General features: G+C 37.8%; 1 protein-coding gene and 2 long non-coding RNA genes across 6 annotated transcripts; 2 read left to right on the forward strand and 1 right to left on the reverse strand.

The window, feature by feature from the left end:
* Nucleotides 1–307: 307 nt before the first annotated feature.
* LOC112176012 lies at nt 308–3,003 on the reverse strand. 2 transcript variants are annotated; one of them, XM_024313814.2, is made up of 3 exons: nt 2,867–3,003; nt 2,096–2,709; nt 308–1,972 (listed from the first exon to the last, which is right to left on the reverse strand). In XM_024313814.2, exons 2-3 carry the CDS (start codon nt 2,681–2,683, stop codon nt 1,694–1,696), a joined length of 867 nt encoding a protein of 288 aa, XP_024169582.1. In that variant the 5' UTR covers nt 2,684–2,709; nt 2,867–3,003; the 3' UTR covers nt 308–1,693. The 2 variants fall into 2 exon arrangements, with proteins under 2 accessions (XP_024169582.1, XP_024169581.1); XM_024313813.2 differs by having other exon boundaries at nt 308–2,709.
* Nucleotides 3,004–6,129: 3,126 nt separating this feature from the next.
* On the forward strand, nt 6,130–9,204 carry LOC112175867. The gene is made up of 6 exons (XR_005802808.1): nt 6,130–6,153; nt 6,391–6,456; nt 6,779–6,846; nt 7,149–7,195; nt 8,196–8,929; nt 9,007–9,204. It is a non-coding gene; the product is annotated as an uncharacterized LOC112175867 (long non-coding RNA).
* A 12,658-nt stretch (nt 9,205–21,862) lies between these two features.
* Nucleotides 21,863–24,440, forward strand: LOC112175865. 3 transcript variants are annotated; one of them, XR_002926681.2, is made up of 5 exons: nt 21,863–22,095; nt 22,575–22,637; nt 22,838–23,252; nt 23,444–24,156; nt 24,252–24,440. It is a non-coding gene; the product is annotated as an uncharacterized LOC112175865 (long non-coding RNA). The 3 variants fall into 3 exon arrangements; XR_005802807.1 differs by having other exon boundaries at nt 24,256–24,440; XR_002926682.2 differs by having other exon boundaries at nt 22,838–22,933.
* Nucleotides 24,441–24,800: the final 360 nt, after the last annotated feature.

Raw genomic sequence — 24,800 nt, forward strand, 5'->3', positions numbered from 1 at the left:
AGCAACTGTTGAGAGTTGTATTGTCGCAAAGCTTGTTGAAGAGTTGGGAAGCATTTTCGGAACTAAACCGGTTACCGATTATGTCTTTCGTACCAAGAAAATCCATATCCTTGCTGGATGCGATGAGGCTATTGATCAAAATAGCATACGCAGTTACTTTATGGGACCGACCGGGACAACATTGCTCAAAGGCAATGAGGTTCCTCAACAATGGTTCAGTCAGCTCTTCAATGGACAGATGTGGAATAGTGAGAACCCCATCTTCGAAATTTATCTCTTTTTTTTTTTTTTTTTTTTTTTTTTTTTATTTTTTTTTTAAGGAGAAAGGGATTAGGCGATATTAGTTCCTCGGAGACAGACAATGCAGGGCACAAGTCCCACCCTCAAACCCGAAGGTGAAGGGTCTGCCCCACTCTGGGAACCCACCGCCCGTCCCCCAACTCAATTTATTAATAAAAAAGAAGAAAAATACATCGTTCAAGGGAGAAAACAAAATTAACAGCGAAATAGAAGAGAGGGAAACTTCCCCCTCATGAACAAATCTACAAGAAGAAAAAATCAGCCACATAAGTGAAAACTGGACACACGAACTATGCCAGAATTTTGGTTGCGCCTGCATGTAGATGCATATGAAGCTAACATTGCGCACGACCTCCTGGGAATGAAAGCCTCTGAGAAGGAGCGGGCAAGAAAGGCAGACGAACATAATCATCTCAGCAACCTGTGAAGCGATAATTTGGGAGTCCCAAAAAATCCGCCTGCAAGTACCTGTGAAGCTCTGCAGGAGGTCTAGGATACCAGGTAAATGAGTGTTTTGAAACACCTAAGTTTGCCATCTTATCTGCAGCTGCATTCCCTTCCCTAAAAATGTGAGTACTACGAAATTGCATTTGTTGAATGTTCTTCAAGCAGTTTTGCCATCTAACTCTCAAGTCCCATGGAGGAGAGAAAGAATCGGAGGAGAGAGATGCTAAAACACTAATAGAATCACTTTCCAACCACAGAGTAGTCCAACCTCTAGTGAAAGCAACTTCAATAGACACAATAACAGCATAAAGTTCAGCATAAAAGGAAGAATTGCAACCCAGAGGTTGGCAAAAACTCCCTAAATAGACCCCAGAAGCATCGCGAAAAACTCCTCCACAAGCTGCAGGACCAGGATTACCTTTCGCCAGACCATCAGTGTTAACTTTAACCCAAGGAGGGAGGGGGGGATGCCATAGGACACGTTGAATCTTGGGCGCTTTACGAGGCTTGGGGCACACCCCAAGGGAAGAAAGAAGTCGGGAATCCAGGACGCCTTTATAGTAACCAGGAACAAGAGAACCAAATTGCCGAATCCATGCCATAATTGAACAACACAGTGTAGAAAAAATAGGGGAACGATTATCAAACCTGAGTCTATTTCGCGCCTTCCAAATTTCCATGAAAGTAAGCAAACCAGCTGCCAACCACAAATTATAAAGCTGAGGGGAAAAACTCTTGTGACAAAAGCCAACCCAAAAATCCAACAGAGAGTCATAAGCAGGAAATGAGGTTCCAAACTGAGTTGCCAGCCATCCCCAAAGATATTGGGAGAAAGGGCAGTGTAAAAATAAATGTAAAGCTGACTCTGCCGAACTGTTGCATAATTGGCAGATGGACACAATCGGAATCCCACCTCTTTTCAGCCGATCATCAGTGGGCAAGCGATCTAAGAGAATCCTCCAAGCCAAGAAAGAAAATCGTGGAGGAATGAAGGAATTATGCCAGAATCAGTGCTCTTTCTAAATTTAATACCCGATTCTGAGAGAGTTGTTGCAGGAGACAGTTTTACCTTTGAGCCGGGAATTGGTTTATTCTTAAATCGGAAAGTTGTGGCAGTTCTTACTAGATCAAGTATGTGCAAAATCTCACCATCAAAGTCGTCAGCATCACCACTAACAGCATCATAATCGTGATCATCATCATCCTGACGGTGACTAAGATAGAACTGCAACATACAAGACAATGATTCTTGCTTGCAAAAGGAAGCAAGCACAATTCTCTTAAGAGGAAAGGGGAAGTATTTGTCCAGAGTAAGGTTATATAAACACTCGAGAACAAACCAAGGTACCTGATTTTCTAGTAGCAAAAGGTCATGGTAAATATATTGGATCATGCAGTCCTTGTTGATTATAGGGTCATTATCAATATTGAGTTCTTCAGCTGGAACTAGATCTGTCTTCAAGAAATGCATAAACGACCAACAAAAATACTTCCAAAATAGTTCTACTATAAAGCAACCATCAAGTATCAGCATTTCTATGAAGTCATCCCGGCTAAGATGAGGGGGTTCTGAATAAAATTCACGGGCGCGTTTCTCAAACTCAATAATATTATCAATGCCTTCCATTAAGGTTTTCAAGCTTATATTCATGCGAGAGAGAAGGTTCTGTAAGTACCATCGTTTCACATCTTCTATGGGTCGAAATTTTTTACCGCCTCGGTGAAAGGGACCGATTGACACAACATCAGGTCTATATGCCTCTGGTTTATGCCTCCGAAGCACTTCGGGAACTCTGAAAATGCAGCTCTTACCAGACCAGAGTGAGTTCTTGCGAAACTTTGCTGTCATGGTGTTCTCCAATCCTTCAAGAATGACTCTGAACCCATGATCTTCTTTAACAATATCTGTACAACTGCTCTCTATACCGTTTGCCATGACTATGATTCGAATATAATTTTTTCCTGAAAATTTTGCAACAAGTTGCAATGCCATGGAATTTATTAACTAAAAGAAATTACTTGATAGTCCTAAAAAAATTTAAGAAAGCAATTTACAAACAATCTTTATGCTTCCAAAGCATACCCATATCAAACATTTAAGAAACAAATAAGTACTTACTTCAGCAACCGTTTGAAATGGATTTTTTGCAGCAACCGTTTGAAATGGAAACCAATAAAGGTACAGAAAATTGTTCATCTTCATTCTTTTCTATCGGAGACTCTTCAGTACACGGCCCATGTGCAGCAACTCTGATTGGCTGCACTACGTGAGTCCACATGTTTTGCACATGTTTTGATTATGGCCCAGATTTCACCACGTACGCCGTGCACGTCCACCCTTCGTGTATTGAAGATTTTCGTTTTTTTTTATAGATTTTTATGCTAAAAGGGCGCAAAAGACAGAGGCCAAGACTCGAGTCAAAATTGCTTGCTCATGTTTTTCTTCTCGGGAGAATTTTACAAATGGTCACTCAACTATGACTCATTTGATACTTTGGTCACTCAAGTTTCAAATATATCACTTTGGTCACTCAACTATTACACTGTCAATCACTTTAGTCACCCAAAGAGACATTTTATCTCACTTTGATCACTCCTCCCATTCATTCTAGAATATATTTATCAATTTTTCACAATTGGTTGGACGAAAATATCATTAATATTGTGGCAAATATTTTATTTTTAATGAAAAAAAATTAAAGAAGTGACTAAAGTGAATAACAGAGTTAAAGTTAAGTGACCAAAGTGATATATTTAAAATGTGAGTGGCCAAAATGTCGAATACATAAAAGTTGAGTGACCATTTGTGATATTTTCTCTTTCTTCTCCTACTGATGTCTTCGTGTGTATAACACAGAGACAAATTAAAGACCTTGTTTCTACTTTTTATGCAAAAGACAGAAAGTTGTACAATCATAATTTATGAGAGTCAAGTCTGTGTCCCTCCAATGTCCAAATGAATTGAACTACACTATTCTTTCACGATGTACATACCTAAATGGAAGAAATGTGTGTACCCCCAATCGAGTAATAGTCATGACCAGAAAAGGAGAAAAGAAAAAGGGGAATTATTTCTTCATTATTTGTTAATCTGCTATGGGAAAAGAGGTGATCAATTAGAATTTTGAACTTTGAACTTAAGGAAGAGTATGCAATGAACCAACAAAATTGTAAACCAAATGGGCCCCACCGACGTGGCCAATTAACATCCTTAGGAATTGCTTACTTTTTGTTGACCGTGAATTGAACGTTAACTGTAATTGTTTTGCCGTGATGGTGAAACAAGCCGGGTCTAATGGTATTTTCGCTGTGAAAATATCTCCATAACCCAGCTTCATTGAAGTCATCTACCTCTCGATATCTCTTTCTCCTTACAGCTGATTAAAAGCAGAGAGAGCAAACCAATCCCGGCATCAATCTGGTATTTTGGCATCTGGGATGAGGCTTACAGCTAATAACTTGTATGGGTTGGCATCAAAACGATGAAAAATATCTGGTTTGGGCTCCTTCTCTCTGGTCTTTTTTTATTTTTATTTTTTATTACTGTTGTGCTACTGCTACTGGCTATCGCACCGCTTCGAGCCCATTCGATGAAACCCAATCGTCCCGTCGGTTTGATCGATTTTGATTCCTTGATCTTACTCTGAAGAAGAAGAAGAAGAAGAAAAAGAAGAAGAATCACCCAGACAGACACTGAGAAAGTTTTGAGTTTGCTTTGCTGCCATTTGTGGATGCATGTCAATGTCATCTTCTTCGAAACCAAGCATCAATTCGATCTGAATTGGATCCTTCTGCTGTAAAATTAGGATCTTTGAATACCTGTTCATGAATTACATTGGATTTTATTTTTATTTTTCAGGCCCTTCCTTTGTACCTTGATGAAATCTTTCACCCTGTTGTTGCCGTTTTGATGTCTATAACATTTGTTCTAATCTTCAGAGAGGTATGTTGCCTACTCGATTTGTCTTAAGCTCATTGAGATGCAATGGGATATTGGGATTGCGATTGACTTGTGACTTGCCATTCACAAGCTATATGCTCAAAATATGTATGGGCTTTCTGTTGGCTTGTTCGCATTCTGATGATCATCTGTTATCCAGTATCGCCTACCCAATTGGAAAATTAATGCTCATAGCCTTGCACTAGCTAGACCTCAGTTTCTGCTTTATTAATTGATTTTGGTTATTGGACATTTAAGTATTGCACCTAGTCACCTACACTCAGGGGGTGTATTCAATTCAGATTTTAAAAGACTTTGTTTGAGTTTTTATAATCCATGGATTTACTTAATCCACAGATTGTTTAAATTCTATATGGAATCTGATTGATTTTAATGGATTGATTTACTAGTATTTATTTAGATTTTACAAATCCTAGCTTATGATGTTTTGGTAGGTTAACATTTTTTGTTGTTCTTCTTCTTCTTTAATTAAGCAATGGATGTATGGATCCAACTATAATGCTATATCAATGACAAGAAAGTATGGCAATCTACCATTCTTTATGTTGTGTATAATGATATATGAACAATAAGAGAAAATTAACAAGCCAAAATGTTACACAAAAAATAAAGTAGTAAACTAATGACATAATTTATTTCATATCTAATTTACAAAAGAATCATGTGTGTATGTATCATCTTAATAATACCATTGAAAGTGAGCTTCATTAGCTAGAAGGATTAAGGCTTCTAGAGCTATAGTGATAAAAATAAAATAAAAAATGATTAGATGAGAGCAGAGGCAGAGGCAGAGGAAGATAGTGGGAAAATAAGTCTAAGACAAAATGGATAAGTGTCATCTGTTGAGTCCTGCTTTTTTTTTTTTTTTTGGGGTGAAGAGGTTTTTTATTTTTTGAGTAAGAAAGAATCCATCAAAATCTTTTGGGAAGTGGTTGGATTGTTTTTGAGTTTTGATATGTATAAAAAGCACTATAAAATCCTTAAAAATCCGTATACTTTTGAATATCAGCATATTTGAATGGGTAATTTTAAATCTTAATTGAATACATCAAGATTTTAAAGGACTGTTTAAAATCTTAATTGAATACCCATAGACTTCTAAAATACTAAAAAATCTTGTAGACTCTTAATTGAATACACCCCCCTCAAATTACTTGTTACAAGTCAATGATCTTTTTTTTTCTTTTTCATTCTATATCGGGTGATAATTCTGTATTTGCACTCATAATTATGTTTCTTTATCACTAAAATCAGAGTAAGCTATTGTACCCAAAAAAAAAAAATATCAGAGTAAGCAGTGTATTCATCTAGGCTCTAGGGTTTCAGATTATAATACTATTTCTTTAAATTCATGGTTACAGGTTCTTGATCTTGTACTTGGACATGGAGATGATTTGTTCAGGCGAGCACAGTAGAAAGCCCTTGTCTCTATTCACGACCTTGAGGTGAGCAATTTAAATTGACAGTTTGGATGGCATGCTACCACTTGCAATTTCTCATATTTTGTTCATATTTCTAATTTCTTTTGGTGAAAAAAAATGTTTATGTAAATAGTCTACGACCAGTTGTTCGGGTTGAATGTGACTTCTGATTAGTGAGTGGCTGCTGAAAATGCCGGAACATATATGCTGGTTCTCGTGGTTTCCTATTCTTCCTTGACATACTATTTCTGTCCATTGTAGGCTGGAAAGGGAGGTGAACTAACACATGACAACCATTACAGTGGAGCGGTAGATTTAACTGAAGAGGTGCCTAATAATTTCAAACAAGTGTTCTATACTTGAGTGATTATAAATTCTTTATTGCATCTCCCATATCTATATTGGGTTGTTCATGCCAGTGGTCCTTAGTATTATACTATCAACCTTTTGGTTCCTTTCATGGTCAAGTGCATTCACGGTGTACTTTGTTTGTTTCTGATATTGCTTTGAACATATTTTAATGCTAGTTTCCAAGTTATTTTAGTTTTACTTACATGTTTCAGTTATCTTCATGCAATTTTAAGCATTGAGATAAACTCTCTTTAATCTGTGAAGTGTTCCTAATAATAAAGCATCTTTCAATTTACAGACTGCCAAGGAGGCTATGACACCTATTGAATCAAGATTGTGCTTGGATGTTGATTCAAATTTAGACTGGTACGTCTTTCGTTGGGCTTGTTTGGTTTTAATATATGCTGGAAATGATCTAGCTAGTTTTCTTCCTTCCACTAATAAGGACATTTCTTGATCCTCACTTTTTGCTATATCTGCTTTTTATTGAGCAGAGTATAGTAGAAAGTTAAGAAATGAGAAGGAATTGTTATGTTCATATGGTAGCAGTTTAGATGTGTCTTTCTCTTCTGCTTTATAGGGAAAAGACTTTATAAGAGTGGTATAAATGCATATGTCTTATTTTTAATCAGGGCTTAAGACATTAAAATAATTTTTTTCTAATGCAGGGAAGCAATTGGGAAAATTCTTGCACGTGTTAGAATGTGTTGCTAAGGTCAGTTTGCTTTGAACTGGGATTTTCGTTTAATATGGGAAATTATTACTTCTTGTAATTACAATTGTTGCTGCTGTGCTAGCATAGATGCAAATTTCTCAAATTCTAAGCTTGCTCCAATCTGAATTATATATGTAGACAATATCATGCTATTGTCTTAAATACCTTTCTCATCAAATAATTTAATTGACTTCATAGGAAAGAATGTTAAAATGCAATTAGAAACTCATTTGTTCAGACGACCATACATGTTATTTAGGGGGTTGAGGTCAACATGTCTTTTAGCTTAATACTTTTTGATCTGGTTTTGATATCATATTATGTTGTACTGGAAATCAAGTTGTTAGTTCTTAATTCTTTCAATTGCTTCTAGCAATGCACTTATGTATTTCATCATGCACTTCTGAATAGTAAGGAATGTGATTACGGAATCTGCTCTCCTATACTCTCCCTTCTCAGGAATATAGAGAAGCAAATGTGAGAATATGTTAATTAGTTTTTCTGTTTCACCTGAGTTCTGTACCAATTGTTGAACCAATCAAACTAATAGTAATATGGTGTGCAACAGAATTGGTATATGATAGGAAGAGAGAAGACCATTATAGTAGTGGTGATTAATTGAAATAAAAATTGCTAAGCTGTGTCCAATTTTTATGTGTAATACGTTGGTGATCTCTTAATTAGGAGGATTGTTGGGTTGGGTGTCTCTAATTTAGGCTTTATGTGCATTTCTAATTGAAGATGTTGAGGGGCTCTAGTCTAGCTTACTGATTCTCTGATTTTGAGTGGATGCCTAGAATTAATCACCTTGATGATCATTTGTACAATTTCTTCCTGGTAGGACCGGTCATAAGTGAGATTTTGGCTTCGTCCTATCAAACTGAAGGACGCCTACAGTTCTTCTCTTTGTGTGATTAATGAAGGGGGAGAAGTTAAAAATTAAATGTGGTTTCCTTTATCTGCCCATAGCTAAAAGCCTGGCATATTTGTAATCTTGTAGCTTGTAGGAAAGGGTGCTTTAGCTGAAGGAGACAAGATCACCTTAGAAACTGCAAAGCTGTTGAGAGAGAATTCTCTCGCGCAAGATGCATTTACTCCGTAAGTTCCTCATTTAATCTTTTCTTTGATCCATATCTACTTTTCATTTTGGTTGGGACTATTAGTCACTAATGATCATTTACCTGTTGTAAGGGTGGACAGATATGATAAATTCTGCCCTTTCTACAGGTCTGTTTGGATGATGCAGAATATCATCCATTTCTTTAATTTAGCAAATCAGGTGAACTATTCTGTTCAAATCCTTTCTTATATGACCTACCATTATGTTTGAAGAATTCATGTCTATTTAGGCTGAAGCATTTTAGGGCAAGGAAAACAGATAATATTGTCTTTCCCGGTCTTCTTTCTGGGAACCAATCCCAGAAAGGTGCAACTTCATTAGATGTGACCCAAAGGATTTCCTTGCCATAATACCGAAAAGGTGGCTGTTGTGACACAATTTATCATTCTGAAGACCGAGTGCGGATGAAATCCAAGTCTGAACATTATAGCCTCCAAGAAACACCACTCAACCCTATCATAAGCCTTGGCCATGTCAACTTTATTAGATGTTTAATTAGATAAGTGAAGGTATCAATGTCTACAGGCTGTAGAGAGAGCAGCTGATATGGATGATCAAAAGATCAATTATAGTATAATTGAGCACCGTATGGGGGATCTCTTTTACCGTCTAATGTAAGTGACATCATAATGCTGAACATTTTAATATTTTATGGTAAGCATGTCTTTAATCCCTTACTGGTGATACACAGGTCAAAAAATTTGAGGAACCTGCTGAAGGCAAACAAGCTCTTGTGGCAAAATTTAAGCAGCTACACGATTACTTGACTATTTGAGGATGTAACTCGATGATTGGACTTGGACATTTTCTAGATGGTTCTAGTTGCTGTTATAAATTGCATGGTGATGCCAATTGGAGTTACTGTGGTTTTTGTTGTGCATGAAAAAAGGCAGTGTTAGGTTTTTGTGACGCCATTTTTGCTTTACTTACGTGGCGGTTGCTCTAGTTTGGATGTGTAGTTACAATGATTGTATTCATGTCACTCCCTTCAGGTTTTTACCCAGAATAAGAGACTAGATATATTTAAGCAATACGGCATTCAAGATTTTGCCTCTATATCTTCGTCTTCGACAGAAAAATTGACAGAGTTAAACTGGGGAAAAAGGAATTTCACAGAACTTGACCTGCATTCCAACAACTGTAGCCAACTTTGAAGACAAGTATACCGTGGGTGTCAAATTGCTGTTTAGGAAATCAGTTGATCTTTGGGTATGGGTTGTTGGATGAGCCATTTGTGAAATTAGCTCAAAATAAAAGAAAAATAGCGCAACTTGGGCATTTGAGAGTAGGCAAAGCACTCTTAGATTTGACTAGCAAAAGCGCCCACGCTATTGCTGCGGAATTGTTGTTAACATTTTTGTATGTACGGCTCTGGATGAGTTCATACAATCAATTGAAACATAACAATAAGTTGAATGTAGTCACTCGTCAAGATCAAGAGACTGGCCATAATGCCTGTTAGCATGCAGAAAACTATTGTATGATACAGAGCTAAGGGTAAATGCATACAATGATTCTATTCTTGGGAAATGTTGTTCACTGCTTGAAGAAAAAGAACAATCAAATGGTCCATAAAATTGATTTGACAAAAAGTTAACCAATGTGAAATTGAAATCAGCATTACCACTTCAGGATCAAGCATCGTCACAATACAATCATTTCAAACTTGAGGTGCTTGCATATTTTAGATCTGCATAACCTAAGAATTGATGAGCTTAGGCAAGTTGACCCATCTTAGATACCTTGATGAGCTTAGGCAAGTTGACCCATATTAATAGGCATATAAGGATTTTGTGCGATCCATATAATCGAACTTAGAAATCGATAAATTTAAAACTTTCCGTGTACTTATAGCGTATTATTAGGTACTATACATAAAAAAATTAACTTGATTCGTCGTTATTTCGACATCGAACAAAACGGTCAATCATATACATACCTATACATTCCTAAGGAGAGCTAAATGATGAGGAGATAAAATTTTTGAAATTTTTACATTAGCTTATGTAGCTCATACCCACGAGGGTGTGAGAGCTGACAGATCAAAAAAATAAGTTGTGTATGAGTGGTTACACGCATATTAGTTTTATATGTATTTAGGGTTCATGGTTGATCACGTAAATCGAAACCCAAACGACGACGAAAATAGTTGAAATTTTGATCATAACTACTTCTTCTTGTCATGATAACATCCAACGGTCGAATTTGATAAATTCTAATTCCTCCACCTTGTTGGTTATGGAAGATATACTTTTCCATATAACTAATATAAGTTAAAGACCATATTAGTAGGCATATGAAGATTTTGTGCGATCCATATAATCAAACTTAGAAATCGATAAATTTGAGACTTCTCATGTACTTAAAGCGTATTAATAGATACTGTGTAAAAAAGTTAACCCGATCCGCCTTCATTTCGGCATTGAATAAAGCGGTCAACCCTCTATATGCCTATACATCCCTAAGGACAGCTGAATCACGAGGACATAAATTTCCTGAAATTTTTACATTATTTTATGTAGCTCATACCCACGAGTGTGTGAAAGCTGACAAATTGAAAAAATAAGTTGTGTATGAGGGGTTACGCGCATATTAGTTTTATATGTATTTAAGGTTTAAGGTTGACCACGTAGATCGAGACCCAAACGATGACGAAAATAGCTTAAATTTTGACCATAACTGTATCAACGGCCAATTTTGATAAATTATATTACCTTCACCATGTTGCTCTTGGAAGGTATAATTTTGTAATACACCTAATAAACAAGTTAGACCACATTACTAGACATATAAGGATTTTGTGCGATCTAAAAATCTGTAACTGGAAATCGGTAAATTTGAGATTACCCATCTATTTAGAGCATGTCAATTGGTACTGTGTAAAAAAATTAACCCGATCCGCCGTCAATTAATTCGACATCAAACAAAGCGGTCAACTCTTTATACACTTACACTTCTCTAAGGGGAGCTATATGATGGCGAGATAAGCTTCTAGAATTTTTACATTAGTTTATATATCCTATACTGACGAGAGTGTGAGAGCTGACAGATCGAAAAAATAAATTGCGAAGGTCTGGTTATGAGCATATTAGTTTTATGTGGTATTTAGGGTTTAGAGTTGACCCACTAGATCAAGACTCAAACGACGACGAAAATAGCTGAAATTTTGACCATAACCATATCTTCTTATCATGATAACATCCAATGGTCAATTTTGGTAAATTATATTTACTCCACCGTGTTGCTGTTGGAAGGTATAATTTTGTAATACATCTAATAAACAAGTTGGACCACATTACTATGCATATAAGGATTTTGTGCGATCTAAAAATTTGTAACTGGAAATCGGTAAATTCGAGATTACCCATCTATTTATAACATATTAATAGGTACTATGTAAAAAAATTAACCTGATCCGCCGTCAGTTCGACATCAATCAAAGCGACCAGCTCTTTATATACTTACACTTCCCTAAGGGGAGCTATACCAGGATGAGATAAGCTTCTAGAAATTTTTACATTAGTTTATATATCCCATATCAACAAGAGTGTGAGAGTTGACAGATCGAAAAAATAAATTGCGAATGACCGGTTATGAGCATATTTGTTTTATGTGGTATTTAGAGTGTAGAGTTGACTCAGTAGATCGAGACTCAAACGACAATGAAAATAGCTGAAATTTTGACCATATCCATATCTTCTTATCATGATAACATCCAATGACCAATTTTGATAAATTATATTTTCTCCACCATGTTGCTGTTGGAAGGTATAATTTTGTAATACACCTAATTAATAAACAAGTTAGACCCCATTACTAGGTATATAAGGATTTTGTGCGATCCAAAAATTGGTAATTGAAAATCGGTAAATTTGAGATTAACCATCTATTTATAGCGTATGAATATGTACTATGTTAAAAAATTAACCAGATTCGCCATCATTTCAACATCAGACAAAGCAGGCAACACTTTATATACTTATACTTCCCTAAGGGGAGCTATACCAGTAGGAGATAAACTTCTAGAAATTTTTACATTAGTTTATATAGCCCATACCCACGAGAGTGTAAGAGCTGACATATCGAAAAAATAAATTGTGAATGACAGGTTATGAGCATATTAGTTTTATGTGGTATTTATGGTTTAGAGTTGATCTAGTAGATCGAGACCCAAACGACGATGAAAATAGCTTAAATTTTGACCATAAACTTATCTTCTTATCATGAAAACATCCAATGGCCAATTTTGATAAATTATGTTTCCTCCACCAAGTTGCTCTTGGAAGGTATAATTTTGTAATACACCAAATAAACTAGTTAGACCATATTACTAGGCGTATAAGGATTAGACCATATTACTAGGCGTATAAGGATTTTGTGCAATCTAAAAATTCGTAATTGAAAATCGGTAAATTTGAGATTACCCATCTATTTATAGCGTATTAATAGGTACTATATAAAAAAATTAACCAGATCCGCCGTAATTTCGACATCAAACAAAGCGGTCAACTCTTTATATACTTATACTTCCCTAAGGGGAGCTATAGCAGGAGGAGATAAACTTTTATAAAGTTTTACATTAGTTTATATAGCCCATACCCACGAGAGTGAGAGAGCTGACATATTGAAAAAATAAATTGCGAAGGACAGGTTATGGGTATAATAGTTTTATGTGGTCTTTAGGATTTAGAGTTGACCTAGTAGACCCAAATGGTGATGGAAATAGCTGAAATTTTGACCATAACCATATTTTCTTATCATGATAACACAGTAGTGTTCACCTGGTCAGTTGCTGACCAAAGAATTTATGCTCAATAACCCTTAGATTTACATCCAATGGTGGAAAATAAAACACTTCAACTTAATAATAATTCTCTCTGCCATTGGATTTACATCCAAGGGTGGTTGAACATTATTTTCTTGGTCAATAACTGACCAGGTGAACATTTTCGCATGATAACATCCAACGGCCAATTTTGATAAATTATATGTCCTTCATCAAGTTGCTCATGGAAGGTATAATTTTGTAATACACCTAATAAACAAGTTATATTACATTACTAGGCATATATGAGGATTTTGCCGACACCCGAGCTATTTATTACGATTTTTCGAAGTTTCAGAATTTTAAAAATTATTTATGTATAATATTCTCAAAAAAATATATAAATGTTGTAGAGACACTGAATTTGAGAGGAATTTGCTGTGTATTCTCATTGATAATAGGGGCCTCTTTATATAGAGGATTACAATGCATAGAATCTCAATCATACAAGGAAAGTAATTCTACATTGATTAGGATTCTAGATCCTTCTAATTAAATCCTATTACCACTAGGTCAAGTAACCTAGAGTTTGGGCTAAACACAAATTAGGTTTTCCTTGAACACTCCCCCTTGTGTTGCCCAAACGCGGTGCTTCTCACGTTGCCTCGTTAAAAACCTTGCCGAGTAACAAAACCTAGTGGGACAAAAATAACCTCGGTTGAATGGGAAAAAGAGCACAACACACCATTCACGATTCGAGACGAACATGTAGACATCTCCCCCTGATGTCTGCACCTCCCCCTGATGACTACTGACTTGACTCATAAACTTTCGCAAGCGTACGAATCGTTGTCAAGTAAGGGAAATATTGAGCCCAAAGATTATCGTACCACGGGGATTAGTGGCTAACCCACAATCCTTGGGTGGTCGGAACTAAAGTCACTAAGTAAACAAAATAAAAATAAAGTGAATAAAAAGGCTAATCTAAGGCACCAAGCCTTAGTAATGCTCGGCTTTGGTTTTCACCAAAGCCTAATCAAAACTAAGAACCTAGTGGTGAATATGCACAAATGAGTCGAAAATTGTAGGAAGATTTGAATTGTGAATTAACTAAATTAAACGCAACCGAAAAGTAAACTAAACAACTAATTAATGAACTAGAAAATTAAATTTGGGTTTTCAAATTAATGGGAACATGAGAGTGTTGGATGATTCACACTAACTATCTTGCAAATATCGATGCCAATTTCACAAATGCATGCATTTCCTATATGTGTCGAGTCCCGTATTTAGTACCGGTTAAGGCTACTAAACCAATTATCCTTTCAGTGTATCGATTATGCCGGTTAAGGCCACAATCAACTCTCTAATTTGGGCATTACGCCGGTTAAGGCCGCAATATCTAAAATTAGAGGCCTAGAGAGCAAGATAATAGAGACCCAAGCAAGCTTAGCTACAATTAAGCTAGCTAATGGTCACCACACTTAAATCCTAGATGCCACAAGACTAATAAGTTGTCAATTTATCAATCTATTCATCACAATTGCCCACAACATAATTTCAAAGGGTGACACAACATAATTTCAAAGGGTGACAAAGCCTAGAAACATGCTTCTAAGGACCAATAAATTCGGATTTAAAGCATACACAATGGAAATTGCATTTATTAAAATTAAAGCATCAATATTTATACAAGATGAGTTAGGGCTTCACAACCCTAACTCTCAAAATTGAACTACTCACTATCCATAGTCAAATACATCATCAATAGCAAATAAAATTATGGAATAGATAAAAAGGAAGAGAGGGGAGAGTTAGCTTGGCTCACTTCTAGCTATGGGCTAGTATGAACCAAGTAATTTCTTCACCCAACTACCCAAAATGGAGGTGTGGTGCTTTTGGTGATGATTCCTTTGAAGCTTTGAGTGAGACCTTCTAAATTCCCAAAAAATTACTAAGAAAATAATAAAGAAAATATGATGGGAATGTGATTGATGGGAGAGGGCAGCAGCCCTCCCCGTTTGGCTCAGCGGCGCTGTAGAAAAAAAAGGGTATCCCCCAATTGTGGGGGGAAGCTGCTCGTATATATGGGTGAGTGGATGATTAGGTTTAATTGAGTGTGTGGCTGGTGTGAGAGGAAGGAAGAAGAGAGAGGGACATGTGGCAGCATGGGATAGGAGGGAGGAAAAAGAAAAGAAAAAGAAAAAACAAAGAAAGAAGAAGAGGTAGCACGTGGGGGAGAAGAAAAGAGATGGAGATATGATGCCAACACTGATGTCATTATGACGTCAGCACAACATAATTTTTATTTATTTATTTATTATTATTATTTTTCTTTCTTCTTTTCTTCACCTTTCTTCTTTATTTCTTTTCCGGTTTCCCCATTATTTCTTTCTTCTCTCTTCTCAATACACTTCCACATATATTAACAGAGATAATTGGATTCCGCTCCTTTAATGGTGTTGACCACGGTTGACCCGCATTGACTATTTAGTCATTTTGTCGGAAACTCCAATTTGCTCCAATTTCACACAATTTTCTCTCGTTTTCGCAATTCCGCTTATTTTCTACAAAGTAAATAAAAATGGATTAATTACATATTAATTGACATGGGGATTTGCTTATTTATAGTGTTTTAGATATAATTACACGCATATAAATGCGTATAATCAACTACGATCATGGGAGTTCAGATAATTTCCGCAAGCCAATTCTTGCCACATGTTTCTCGAACGTGGAATTGGGCAATGACTTAGTAAACAAGTCTGCCTCACTGTCCTCAGATTGAATCTAGTTCACTTTGATCTCGAGGAGTGTCTGTTGTTGCTGATTATACTTGGTGTTGTCACTTTTGATGTAGCCTTGCTTCATTTGTCCAAAACAAGTAGCATTATCTTAAACGCTCGTAGGCTCAACTGTGGTAGACTTCAAACCACAATTGTTCGAACATGCGTAATTATGGATCCAATCCATATACATTCACGAACCACTTCGTGAAGAGCAATGATCTCTGCATTGTTCGAAGATATAGCGACTAGGATCTATTATGTAGACCTCCAAGATGTCACGGTTTTTTCCCATGGTGAACACTTAACCAGATTGGGAATGACCATTGTGTGGGTCAGACAGATACCCAACATCAGCAAAACCTTCCAAAACACATGTCGTTTTGGAATGGGGATAGAGAACGCAGGCCAGCGTTGACGGTGTTTCTGGTGTGTGATGGGTCCGAATCCATCATCTCTTCGTAGGGATAGAACAAGCCCATATCAATCGTACATCTCAAATATCGAAAGATATCTTTTACACCAATCCAATGGCGTCGCGTTGGCGCAGAGCTATATCTAGCTAACAAGTTCGCAACATATGAGATGTCCGGTCTTGTGCATTGAGATAAGTACAATAATGCGCCTATTGTACTAAGTAAGGCACTTTTGCCTCTAGCACATCTTCGTCATCATCCTTTCGACGAAGAGGATCATTTTCAGGATCAAGACTACGGACGATCATGGGGGTGCTTGAAGGCTTGACCTTGTCAAAATGCCTAAGCATCTATCGACATGATGCTCAAGTTCCAAACCGAGACATAATCGTGTTCTCCTAAAATCATTCATCTCAAACTCAGATTTCAAGTGTTCAGCGGTTTCCCTTAACTCTTTAAGGGCTTCTAATGAAGATCATGTCCAACATGAACCGCGATAGAATCTGAAACTTGTCATAGAAACGCGTGGGCATATCCCTTCCCAATCAAGTAGTCATTTTAGTGAGCATTTCAACCTCTTTGTAAACGCGCTCCATGGTCTAGAGCCACTTGACTTGGGTAAATGAAGTTCACCATGAACCTTCATGTATATTCCGTATCTAGATCCCTATAGAGATACGTAGTGACCACATTTGTAAGCTGCATGTTCAGTTATTCGGAAACTACCAAACTGACAGGGTAGTGGAGTGCAATGACATCCATTACGAGAGAATATGTCTCATTGTAGTAAATTCCAAGGCGTTTTGTGAGAAGCCTTGCGCCATAAGGCGAGATTACCATCTCTTTTTCTCACTACACTTTCTAACGAAGACCCATTAGTCAACAGGTTTTATGTTAGGAGGTGTTGGCATCTCTAGCTCGAAAACCTTCCTCTTCGTTAGAGAATCCATCTTAACCTGGATCGCATCTTTCCATTTAGGCCAAAAACTCTCTACGTTGGCATTCATTCATCAACGGAGCGTGGTTCGATATCATTGGACTCAGCAAACTCATGCGCAACAAAATGCGTAACTACATCATCAATTATGATGGAGTTTCTATCCCATGTCTCATGTACACTAGTGTAAGTTTCATAGAGCTCTATATTCTCAAGAATAAGTTTTGACGCTGAGGCGTCCCCCAACGATAACCATAACCCGGAAGATACTCATGAGACGGATTTTGAGTCTTGATGATTAAAGGATTGGAATGTGCCAAAGTATCCTTCGAACCCACGGGCCTCCCACGCATCCTAGCTGGGGCCATGGCCTGTAACGCCAGAGTACCACTCTCTTTGGCATTGGCGCCATGCCTACCTCCGTGTAGGGTGGCGCTTACGTCCTCTCGTAGGGACGTCCTTCCTTGCAGGCATGTTTGCAGCATATTTGTGTGATCTCGTCACTTTAATAGGGATCAAGATGAGACATAGTGGGGACAGACCATGACAATTCCTGTCGTTCCTGTTGAACATTTGTGTTCTTATCTCCCCCTAACGATGGGAAGACTGTCTCATCAAAGTGACATCTGCAAATCTAGAGGTAAGGAGATCGCCTAGTAAGGGCATTTAAGTGGCGGACGATTGTTGGAAGCTCAAATCCAACGTATTTGCTCATTCGTCTTGTAAGGACCCATCATAGAGCGCTGTGGCTGCCCAATTGGCACATAAATGGCTCACTCAAATGTGCGTAAGTACAAAAGACATGTACCCAGTCACTAGCTGTAACGCAGAGGTACATTGAGTGGCGGTAGGTCGTAGACGAATTAGCATAGCTGCATGCGATATTGCATCACCCCAAGCGGATGTAAGAAGATTGGTGCGCATTACCAATGTTCGGACTACCATCGTAGTCATTTCCGGGAGACCAATTGGGTGTGCTCATGGGAATATGATGTCCAACATCAGTCCCAAATGCAATAACCATCGAAAGTCTTCGATGTAAGCTCACTAGCATAGTCAAATCCAATTGACTGAATATGATAATTTGGGGAGTGAGCCCATTGTCATATGATATGTGCTAGGAGTGTAGCGTAAGTAGAATTTACATGTGGATAATGGCACAACACGTGACCAGCGTGTTTGCGTGTCAACCAACATCATAAAATATTTAAGCGTCCGCAAGTTGGTTGAATCAATCCACAAAATCCCTATGGATTCTTTGTAAGAACAGAATGAGTAATGTCATATCCTTTGCATAGGACGGTCTCAGTCCTAATTTCCCTAAGGAATAGGCTTAGTAAAACGAGCGAGAGGCTTTAGAAGCAACCAATGAGAATTTTGGTTAGGCCTGAGCGTCTGAAACACTATTTTGAAGCAAGTTGGTGATTGCAGCATCACCTAGGGCGCCATCACCATGATGGACGCCATCCATGGAGTCATGGATAGGGACTACGTCAGCCCTAGGCTGGTGGTGGACGGAGGCGGTTCCCTAGGCAGCAACGTCGGTCACACTTAGTCTAAGAATCAACTTTTGATTCATGCTTCGTTTCGCTCGAGAGAAAAGATGTACGTGTAAAGTCTTTTTGTAGACGGATCATCATATCATGACTAGGATGACCTATCCTGTCGTGATAGAGCCAATATGTGTCTAAATCCAATAGATCTTCTCTCAAAACTTTATTGGATTTAATAGCTCGAATAGTGACATAAAGTCCACTAGAGAGACACATAAACGTCTCTAAGATGCGTCTTTGTTCGCAATCATTAGAGGTAATGCAAAGGAACTCATTTTCGTTCTCTACATGCATTTTCGCATGGAATTTGTTGGCTATTCATAGCGTACTATTTGCCCTAAGAGCGTAGAGAGTTTCTGTGATAACTGTAATCAAGGTGCCATTTGGCAAGTGGAACTTGGGCTATTCCATGTCCTTGAATTAATACCGATGGTCTAGCCATCGTAGTCACAAAGTCATATGCTCAGAATCAAAATGGAGTCATAATGAAAAGAACTCGAAATTTTATTCATAAGCCAACGGAATACATCATTATTTCTATGATCAAAGAAAATCTAATCCAATAAAAAGTAATATGGCAATCGCCTACATCTCTTGGAAAATAAAAAGACTTAATCAAAATCGCCAATTTCTGGGTCTTGATCCTTGTAGTCTTCCACCCTTAGATCTAGATCACCATCTTGATCTTCTTGTGCCATGTAATTTGCTTCCCTTGCTTCACGATACGTCTTGTATGCGTTTGCAACATTGTGGGGTGCGGTACATGTTTTGGCCCAATGTTCAGTTGATCCACATCGAAAACAAACATCATTATGGTCAGGCTCCCTTGATAGAGGCGCCATTGGGCGCGATTTGGGCGACCTATCCTCTTGGTGGCGTTACCACCATGGTCGGAGGCTCCGCCTCTCTCTCTCTTCACACATTGACCTCCACGGTTCCGTGCACGTCTCTCTTGGCGATTTCCTTCCTCTTTAGGGCGAACATATGGACCAGAACGTCCAGAATTGTCCCTATCCTTAGGGTTTCGCTCCTTGCGTCCTCCATTGGGGCGCGACTATAGTTAGACTCCGGAATAGGCTTAGTTCCCACTGGTCTAGCATTATAGTTCTTCACAAGGATATTATCGTGCTTTTCAGCTACGTTCATGGCGCCAATGAGCTCATGAAACCTTGTGATACATCCTGCATTTACATCAATCCGATAATTCTTTGAAATCATCAGTGCAGAGACGGGGAAGGTAGAGAGAGTCTTCTCGATCAACATCGTATCAGTTATGGCTTGGCCACAATACTCCATCAGAGACTTGATACGAAGAGCTTCCGAGTTATAATCAAGCACATACTTGAAATCACAAAAGCGGAGGCTATGCCATCGCACTTCTAAATCAGGAAGCAGGGAGTCACGAACGTTGCCAAATCGTTGCTCAAGTTCTACCCATAGTTTTCTTGGGTCTTCCTCATTGAGGTATTCATTTTGGAGCGCGTCATTCATGTGCCTTGTCATGAGAATTATGGCTTTAGCTTGTTTTGCTTCAAAAGCAGTAGCTTGCTCAATGGAGAGCACGTTCTGACTAGGCTCTTGGATGGTTTCCAGAATTCCATCAGCCTTAAGATGTTGGCGCACATCTCGGACCCACCTATGGTATCCTGCGCCAGTTGTCTCGAGTGGAACAAAGTTCAACTTGTTCAGGTAACTCATCCTGAAAAACAACACAAGATTAGGGTTAGTTTCAGAGCGAAAATGCAACCACGAAAAACTATTAAATTTCTGAGCATAGTCGCTTCCAAGAAATTAGGAATTTTCTGAGCGTAGTCGCTTCCAAGAAAATCTAATTCCAAGAGAGGTTTTGGATTAGATCGAAACAACGATGTATGTGGTCGATCGTTTTCTTCTCAACAAACTCTAAGTTTGGAGGACTCTACAAGCTCCAAGCTTGGAATGAGCGTGAACCCCCACAGTTCGGCTTTTGGTCTCCCCTATGTAGAGAAAGGGGGGGGTAGAAGAAGGGATGTTGGAAGTCCCCGAGAAAAGAAGAAGAAATAAAAAAAACGGGAACTTTTAGAAAAGTTTACCTTAAAAGATGGCCGGGAAAATGTCGCCCGGAAAGTTACTGTAGCTGCCAGGAAAAAGTCACCGGAAAGTGGCCGGAAAAGGGTTGACCGTTGACCGTCGACCGTTGACCAATGCTGACGTGGCCGTGGGGTCTGCGTCAGTGGGCTTGGGCTTGGGCTTCTTTTGCTTTTTTTTTTTTTCTTTTCTTTTCTTTTCTGCCGGTTCAAGATGCAGCAGCTCAAGTGGCCGGTTCACTCCTTTTGAGGCCGGTTTTTGCAAATTTTCTTCCGGTTCCTGAAACTTCATATCAATGGGCTTCTGGTATCAAAATTTGGTGAAATTTGAAGGTCTGGAAGATGGTGAACCGGTGGAATATTTGCTGCGAGTTGTATGGAGCTTCCGGTGGCCGGTTCGGTAAGTTTCCGGCAAGTTCTTGGGGTGGGGCCGCCGATTCTGGACTCCTGAGATCGATTCCTTTAAGGTGTGAGGTGGAGGCAGAAAAGGCTTCAACGATTTGTATTCGGATTCAAGGTTTTTAGCTTCTTGAATCAGGGTTTGGCAATTTGTTTCAGGGTTAGGGCTCGTACTGATAACGTGTTGTAGAGAAACTGAATTTGAGAGGAATTTGCTGTGTATTCTCATTGATAATAGGGGCCTCTTTATACAGAGGATTACAATGCATAGAATCTCAATCATACAAGGAAAGTAATTCTACATTGATTAGAATTCTAGATCCTTCTAATTAAATCATATTACCACTAGGTCAAGTAACCTAGAGTTTGGGCTAAACACAAATTAGGTTTTCCTTGAACAATAAATTATTTATTAAAAAATAATTTTCAAAAGATGTGATCTGGACCGTCTGCTCTGCGTCTGAACCGTCCATAGAAATTATATACATGAGGCTGTAAATACCAAGATTTACCTTTCAAATTTTATTTGGGCGGTAAGCTCAAATTTTAATATTTCGCCAAATTTTGCGCGAAAAATTTTGGGCAATTGGTACTCTGATTATAAACAAATTTTAGCAATAAAATACAAGGATACCTTTCCTTTTCTCACTTCACCGTTTCGGGCTTAATTCTCATCTACCTCCAATCTGCAACTCCAATTCCTTAAATCCACCGTCCCCGTCGAACATCTCCACCTTCTAAATCTTGATCATCGATCAAGGCTGTTTTGTTGCAATTGTAGCGGAAGCCGGTGAATCAGAAGAAGCCCTTGATCTCAGACCAATTTAGACCCGATCCTTCAATGTCCATTACTACGCGGTATGTATTTTTCATCTCAGGCTTTTGCTTAATGAAAATCTACATTTTGTTATAAATTGTCAGAGCTGCCTTTGCATATTACTGTCGCATCAATATGAATTTCGATTGATTTGGAAATTGGCGTCGTTTTGGTTAGCTTTTGCCTGTTGCTTTTTATGGGTTGTTTTCTTCAACAAGTATTAGTTTTGGTGAATTATGTTGGGTATTTATGGGATTCGGGGTTTGGTTATGTTTGATTATTATTAGGTTTTGATGCTCTTCTTGAAATCTCATGTTTGGTTGCTGGGAAATTGAAGCAGGACAAGAAGAGAGAAGAAAATGCAGTGAACCCTTTTTGATTGTTAGTTTCAGTTTATTATGCAAGTCTATTGGCTTTACTGTTATTTCTTATGTTGCTTGAAGATTATTAGTTTGATTATTGAGTTGGTAGTGCTATAGGACTTTCAGACTGCCGTGCTGATGAGTTTAGGAATTGACAGGAGAGGAATACCAGTTTGAAGAATTTGTGCAAGTGGATTCCCAACTTCGCTCCCCAGAAGCAGGTTTGTTATTCAATTGGAAATATAGATTTTTTTGTATAATTTGGTACAAGTTTGGTTATAGAAAGAGATGAATGGTTATAATGATTTCTTGAACATTTTGCATTTGATTTTTAATATTTCAATGCTATCACTTTTATCAAGCGATCAATGAATTCTCATATCACTGTTTTCTTGTATGTCTATATTTGAGATATTTATAGGAGGTCCAAAACATCACAGCGCACTCGCATTGGTACTGCATTGCTCAGACTTGTTTGGTTTGCAATAGCGATCCTAAGCTTGATGTCAACTATTCTGTAAGTAAGCTTTAAATTTGTCAATGACAAATGATTACTGAGAAAAGTGTTGTTAATATAAAAAGACAAATATATATAATCACACCTGTCCACCTACACTTGCGCACATAATCAAGCAGAATGTGTAAGTGGATCACATTATATGCTGGAAGAATTAACATGACCTAAAAATCTGGACTTTAAGTGGGTTATTTTATTCTATCTGATGTGCTACTGCTGGTCTTTGCATATTCTTCTTTCTCTTATTTGCTTATGCGCAATGGCCCTCGATTCCTGCATGCACCACAAACATCCTCTTCTCGTGCTTGATTCGATACCGGTAAAAGTTCAAGGATTTTCGGTTTTCAATTTGATTATCAGTTTTTGTTGAACTCGAATTGAATTTGTTTTTTTTTTTTTTTTTTGCTGTTTTGTATAATTGGTCTTGTTCAATCTAGGTGGGTGGTTTTTAAATATATAGTTCTTTTTACTAATTTATATTTTATTTCTTTTTTCTTTTTGTGATCTAAGGCCGTGGAAAACTGAAGTTATCTTAAAGAAAGTAGTCATTGCACTTGGCAAGAGTGTAGCTGAAAGTATCAAAGAGTAAGGTTTGAGCTTCTTTTTCTTCTAATAACCTGAAATGGTTTATTTCAGTTGTGATTATGGATTTTGAGGGTCTGATTATTACAGAAGCTATTTGAAGAGTATAAGAAATTATAGAGGGATTTTATAGTAGGTTGGGAGAAGCCCAATGTGTTTATGAATGTCCCTATTTGACATCCAACTATATTGTTCTGTTGTCAAAGCTTGCTGTTCTTTTTTATCTTTTTCATGTTGTATACATAAATATGCTACAAGGTGATCTACTGATCTACAATGTGATCTTTGAGTTGTCAAAGAATGCATCTAGGTCCTAGATTTGGCCCAGTCTAATCATTAAGAGTCGAGGACCTTAGGTGGGGATGCACACAAACATGATAGTTCATAGGTCCTAGATTTGGCCAAGTCGTATTCGTTTGTACATTTGGAAATGAAGTTCAGAGTACAGCATAGGAATGGAGGTGTCAACAAGTGGTGACATCTATAGCTATGAAATCCTGCTATTTGAGATGTTGATAGGCAAGAGATTGATATATGACGTATTTAAAGACGGCCTGAACTTGCATAAATTTGTCAAATAAGGCTTTGGCCTCCTTATCCTATTGGATGGTGATCAGAGCTGAGTCTTCTAGCCATCCCAGGTAATCACTTCGTCTTGATTTTCTATCTCCAATAAAGTACTATTCGTTCACCCAATTTTTAGGAGTTGTGTGTTTAATTTGTTGTCTTTTATCAGCCAGCTTTTGAGCAAGCAGCACTTGGAGCCTATTATTGAAGAGGAGCTTTTGAACGAGCACATGGACACTATTGAAGAGGACATGTAGAACAAGAAACTTTCAACTATGTCATTTTTTTTGTTTACTGATAATCTGATATTAGTGTGCTTTGTTTAGTGTACCTTTGATTAACCAACAAGATTCTACCAGTCTACTTTGTTCTTGGGATTTTATGATCTGTACCTAAAATTATGCCTGACCGAGACGGCTAGAAGACTCGGCTCTGATCAAGATGCTACCAGTAGACTTTGTTTGTGGGATTTTATGATTTTTACCAATTTTGAATGCTATGGAAATTTTCTAAGTATATCAGTCTTTATTCATTTGAAATTCAGCTTCAGCCAACCATTCAATTACACTGCTCAATCTCATCACCTCCTTGAGCTCCATATTATTGCCCCACATGAGCTATATGACTGACAAGTTGATGAAACTTGGTTCTGCCCATACCTACTATTTGGACGTGAGCATTAAATTTCAATTGCAAAACTAGAATAATGATTTCAAAT

This window comes from Rosa chinensis, chromosome 7 (genome assembly GCF_002994745.2).
Source record: "Rosa chinensis cultivar Old Blush chromosome 7, RchiOBHm-V2, whole genome shotgun sequence".
Lineage (NCBI taxonomy): Eukaryota > Viridiplantae > Streptophyta > Magnoliopsida > Rosales > Rosaceae > Rosa > Rosa chinensis.